This window comes from Bactrocera oleae, chromosome 2 (genome assembly GCF_042242935.1).
Source record: "Bactrocera oleae isolate idBacOlea1 chromosome 2, idBacOlea1, whole genome shotgun sequence".
Classification (NCBI taxonomy): domain Eukaryota; kingdom Metazoa; phylum Arthropoda; class Insecta; order Diptera; family Tephritidae; genus Bactrocera; species Bactrocera oleae.
Genome location: NC_091536.1, coordinates 81257370 through 81263369, shown reverse-complemented (window position 1 = coordinate 81263369; position 6000 = coordinate 81257370). Strand labels below are relative to the sequence as shown.

The window sequence follows — 6000 nt, the reverse complement described above, 5'->3', positions numbered from 1 at the left end:
ATATTCAATATTAATAATTTATGTATAATTAAATTTTAATTAATAACATTTAGCAGCAAGGAAATGCATTTGCCATAATGCAAGTTGTTTGTTTGTATGTACGGTATACATACATACTCGTATTTGTCGCCACAGCGGCGAATTTGCAAAGCGATTACGCGCCGTTTTTCAATTGGCATTTTTTCCGTTATTTTATTTTGTTTGCTTAGTTTTCGTTCTGCATTGTTTTTTTTCTTAACGAAACGCAGCTTTCGAAAATATTTATCGCATTTAATACATATTTCTTTCTTCTGCTTTAAGTTTAGCTTTCACTTATGTATGTATGTGTGTATGTATATCCTCTGCTATGCCTAGTAAAAAATCATAAATTTTCTTCAATGTAATTTTTAAATTTATTATTATTTTATTTTTAATTTTTATTTGTATTTTAATTTTAATTTTAGCTTTTTCGCAATTTGCTGTTTCATCAGCGTTTGCTTTAACATCTGCTCTATAACAATACCGTGAATACTCACTGCTCTCAATTCAGCGCATACATGTAATACATATTTTAATTAATATTATTTTAAATTTTGAAATTGTTTTTGTTTTTCTTTCTCTTATTGTGCTTACATAAAATATTACAGTATAACTATATTAATATAATTTGTTTTTGTTTCTGTTGTGTTGTTGTTGTTTTATGAAATACATATATTTAACACCAAAATTTCGGTTAGTTGCTGCTATTGTTGTTGTTGTTGTTAATTTTAGTTTGCTAGTGGTTGTCATGTATATTTATATGTGAGCAGTTGCGAAATTTTGTTGGCTGGTATGAACTTAGTTAGTTGGGGGGGGGGAAGGGGGTTGTGTTTTCCGAATTTTCTTGTCTGTGCCATTTTTTTCTATGGATTTTTCGCTAACGCGTAAAATTTTCTCAAAAAAATATCCTAATCTATATATATATATGTAGTAAACTTGCCTGTATGGGTATGTGTTATGTGTTAAAGTTGTATCATTAATAATAAAAGTAATAATTAATAAAAGGTGTAGCAATAATTTTCATTGAATAAAACTACAAATGTAAAAAAAAAAATATAATAGTGACGCACATATGTATATGTATAAGCATATATACATATGCATATAAAATATAGATTTATTCGCCAGTTCTTAGGCTGTATAGAGTTAGTTCTTTGTTGTTGTTGTTGTTGTATAGAGTTCCCTTAGCTGGGTTGATCATTAAATGAGTAGACTACGAATTTTGTTGTTGTTGTTTGCTGTTGCTACTGCTGCCAATTGCTATTTAGAATAGTATAGTTGTTGTTGTAGATATGTAGTGATCCTTGTTGATTTCTTGTTGTTGTTCTTGTGTTCCTTATTATTTGTTGTTGCTATTGTTTGCTGATTTTTTGTTTGCGATTTTTTCAATGGTCGTCTTTTGGTGTGCTTCCTGCGCCGCGCTACGCCTATTATAGTCGAATATTTTACGTTTCTGCACCTATTTCTTTCTTTGTCTATTGTTATGTTATTTTTGTTGTTGTTGGTTTCACGTCTATGCCATTACTTATTCGTACTGCAGCTGATTACACTTTGCACATGCATCTGCATGCATTTATGTGTATAAAGTAGTTGTGTTGTTGTTGTTATTGTAGCTTAGATGTTCGACTTGGAGAAGCTGACGCGCAAGTGATTCGATTCGGAGAGCTGGTGATTGTGCATTTTGATGAGCGCCAAGACGGCTTCCTCCACCGACGAGAGCTGTAGGAGCGCCATTTTGCGATCCTTACTGTAAAAGCGAGTGCAAAGAAGAGAAAGAGATAAATTAATAATTTGAGATTTAAAAAAAAAAATAAAATTCAAATAAATATAAATTTAACTAAATAAAAATTAGAATTTAAAAATAATAACTAATGAATACAAATTTAATTAATAAAAAAAAAAAAAAATTAGAGTGAAATTAGACACTAAATACTGAAATGCTGTGTCCTCGAAATGACAGTGATTTGAAGTTTCAATCTTTCGATGAAAAATTCGAAAAATATTTTAATTATTGAAAGCCCGACCGTATGCGTCGTTTTCAAAATTGACTGAAAAAGTGTTAAGGGTTAAATCCAACTATAGAAATATTCTTTGGAAAATGCTTTTGAAAGGGGTTTGGTTCACCGATGAAAAATATATAATATGTACAAACATATATACTATTTGTTATAATATAATATACTTTTATGGATGCAAAAAAATTGTCCAAGATTTTTTCTTTCAATAGAAAGTTTAACTAAAAAAATATGTACATATATAAAATTTTAAAAATTAATATTAAAAAAATTATAAAAAATATTAAGCTAAAAAATTCTAAAAGCCCCAAAAAGAAACTCATTATAAAATATATGATATTTAAACTTACGGGAAAAACTTGAATGCTTTAACTTCAAAATTATTGGAGGTGAATGCTTCCTTGATATCTTCCTCAGTGCACGATGATCTGTACGCAATAGAAGAGAGCACAAAAAGCAATTAATTAAAAAATTAAAATTTTCACAAAGTGCTTTAATAAGTCTATACAATATTTGCATATGTTTGTATGTATGAGTGTGTAGGTGTGTGTGCCTGCGTGCACTTTCCTGCAATTTCGCAACAATTTTCCTAGCTGCTGCACACTCCTTGCCACGCACCAACACCTCTCTATGCTCTCTTGCCGAATTGCAAATTGCTTCTTTACTTAACCATCTGCCTTCGACAATCTTTTCAATTTCACGCTACCAGCTACTTGAGCTTTGAGCAGCACGTTTCAGCTTTCGAGCCGGTAAGCGCACTCGAGAGTAGCCACCTATACGAGTATATGTATGTATATTCTCTTACCGCCGTCTTTCGTTCGCGCTCCCCCAACTAGTGGCCAACAATCAACCACTTGTGTGCACTTCCACCGTTTACCCTTTAAGCTGCACCCATTGTTTTTGGTGTTGAAGCGCCGCAGCGTCGAGTGTGGCATGTTTAAATTTAGCCGTCGTTGCTTATTTTTGTTGTCCCTAGACACACAGCAGGTGAGTAGAAATTTAATAATTTTAACGGCAGGCGGCACTTGGCAAACGCAGCGCACTTACCGCCTGCTATGATACCACCAAGATGGCCAGCGTTGGGATTGCATGAGAAGGTGTCAAAGCTTAAATTTACGAAAACAACCAATTTGCTTGAAAGAAGGTGCGACGACAGCGATGGAGGGCAACACTTTACTTGGTTTTCACTCTTTTTTTACCGTTGAACCTCTTCGGCTGCTGTCAACAACAGGAGCTAATGAAATAATACTAAAATTATGTTTATTGGCTGAAGATGCTCTGATGGGTTTGATGGGCGCGCTATAACGGTAATTATAATTGGGGAAAACTGTTTGTGCTGCTGTTCGGTTCTACGGATATAATACAACAGCAGGCGATCAGACACGAAGCACTGTAATGCGTTGTCATAATAAACGTCGACATGCAGCTGGGCTTTTGTGTGCGATATGAAAGCTAACGCTCTCGCTGATGGTAGCCAATTTCTGTAGCAGAAACTTAAGCTGATATTTTGATCTTGAGTATTTTTTCATTTAAATATAGATTTATCAGATAAGTATTTGCGCGCGTTACATGATGATGAGAATAATGAAGTATGTCCTGAGAGCTTGAAAGCTTTGAGCGACCACATCAAGGCATTGCTTAGGACTTGGACTTAACACCCATCGCCTGTAGCTTGGTAGCCAAGCTCACATTGCACTCGGCTACAACCGAAAATCCATCTATTATAAAATGAATGCTTGACCAAGATTGTTTTCTAAGCTTTGAAATTAAACATAGAAAAAGTTCTATAAAAGCTTCAGTTACCTTAATGCTACAACTAAGTTCGGAAAGCGATATATGCTCCACCAACAATGGCTATAATTTTTGTGGCCTCCGTGCTGTTTGGGGGCTTATTTTTTATCAGATTTTTAAAAATTTTCGAGATCAATTAAGCACGAAAACTAAAATCCTCACAAGTGTAGCACACACATTATGCACCGATGAGGTCTAATGCATGCCTACGCCACATGCATCCACTTTTGTTTTTTTTTTTGTGTGTAAAATTTTTGTTCTATAATAATTTAGAGTTTCTACTTACGGAATGTTACTTAAATGCAATGTGGCCGATGGTGGATAAATGTTTTGATAATTTTTGCTGCCCGGTTTCTTGAATCGATGCAATGGATTTTGTGAGTAGTCGCGTGTGAGGCCGGCATCCGGTTGTCCTTCCTTCGGCAGCTGCACAGCCTGATGTTTACTAGCCATAACACGTATCGCCTTACCCCACAAGCGCAATTTGTCAAGGTGATTCATAGCTGCAAAATAGTTGAAAAAGTGGCAAATTCGTGAATTCATGCATACATGTGCATATAAATACATATATATATATATATATATATATATATATATATTTACAAATATACTATATAAAATACAAAAGAAACAGCTTTGTAGGGTTATGTGGTGTAAATTTGGTTAACAAATATTATGCGGGTGGAGACGAATGAGATAAATGACCTTACATATACCAAGAATAAGCAAATAAATATCAGTTTGAGAAAACTGTTTATATTTGTCGTAAAATATGTATGTTTGTGTATAAACTTGCTGGGTTTTGCGCCGTTAAAGCAACTTTGCACGTTTCGAACTTATTTATTGGTCATCGGTTTCAGTTGCAATTTGTGCACCTTCTTTTTCCTACGAAATATAAAGTCCTAGCTATATGACTGTAAGTGTCGCCAAATACATGTGTTGGTTTAGTGAAGAAGTGGTGGGATGTGGGGGCAATCGAATATGGGAAGTAAAGCAAGTAATTACTAACTTTTGTTGAAATGTGTATATATTCATATATTTAATATTTATGTAGGCTGGCGTAAACCTTAGTATAACGGAGCAATAGCAAGCAAAATAGTGCAATAAATATGCAGTTGAAATGCCGCTGAGTTTAGTGCCCTCTAGCAAACAGACCGCTACACATAAGTAAATATATTGTGTATACACATTTATATATTACATATATCTGCATGCTGACTGGCGAAGAAAACTATCTTTTGAAATGTGGCAAAAAGTCGATTGTGTCAGGTCCACGATACAACTTCATCTTATGACATTGCGCCTGCGGCCATAACAAGCAAACACCTTTATTTGAATGATCTGACAGCTTTGTAAATGTCAAAAACTGTTGCAGCAGAATAATATTGTATGCAATGAAACACTGTATAATAAAATAAGTTATCGATACTGTAGTTTAGTAAAATAATAGCATGTGGTAAGCTGAGAAAATCATCGACTGCAAAATTCTAGGAAAGAATAGGCTTTTTCTTCACAAGAAGATGCTTTTAGGCGAAATAACGGTGATGTTTATTTTAAATCAAATATTTGAAAAACAAAATTAATTATTTTTCGTGCCGCAAAAATAATAGAAACTGATATTTTGCCAGCAGTTATCAAATCTGTCACGGATGTTTGAAGATAGTGCAGCTAAAGCCGCAAAAGATGAAATTGTCAATGTCAATGCATAATCGCCTAAAAGTATGCAAAATATTTCTAAAATCTTAATTACTGAGTTGGATTTCTTTTTTTTATTGCAAAATGAGGTGTCTTTTGTAGTCATGATGTACATATATATTCATATATATGAACTGAAATTTTTTAAAAGTTTCGAACTCACGCGCCTACTTTTAGGCGAATGACATTTAACCTATAACATATATACTATACTTTAATGTTACTACAGTACTTTTGAATGTTAAAATATTCATTAACAATATTTTAAATAAATTTCTATATGATTTTCAGTGGTAACTAACACTTTCTCTATGCATCTCAAAAATATTTAAACGAGGAAAGATATTAGATTCTATTCGTCATAGTTAGTGAGTTATCAAAGTTGTTTACAAATTTAAATATTGTACTTTTTTGCATAACACTGAATTTGGTATGTTTTTCAGCTCAAACACTAAGCAGTCAACGAGAAGAAGATGACCCT

General features: G+C 33.3%; 1 protein-coding gene across 11 annotated transcripts in view; it reads right to left on the bottom strand.

Moving 5' to 3' along the window:
* Positions 1–380: 380 nt before the first annotated feature.
* The window catches only part of heph (polypyrimidine tract-binding protein 1 heph), a 366239-nt gene continuing 360619 nt past the window's right edge, over positions 381–6000 (bottom strand). For all 11 annotated transcript variants that reach the window (XM_036370223.2, XM_036370225.2, XM_070105823.1 and 8 more), the window contains 3 exons: positions 4111–4327; positions 2384–2461; positions 381–1765 (listed from right to left, as the gene is read on the bottom strand). In XM_036370223.2, coding sequence (XP_036226116.1) covers positions 1633–1765; positions 2384–2461; positions 4111–4327 — 428 coding nt within the window. In that variant the 3' untranslated portion in view covers positions 381–1632. The remainder of the gene's footprint in view (positions 1766–2383; positions 2462–4110; positions 4328–6000) is intronic.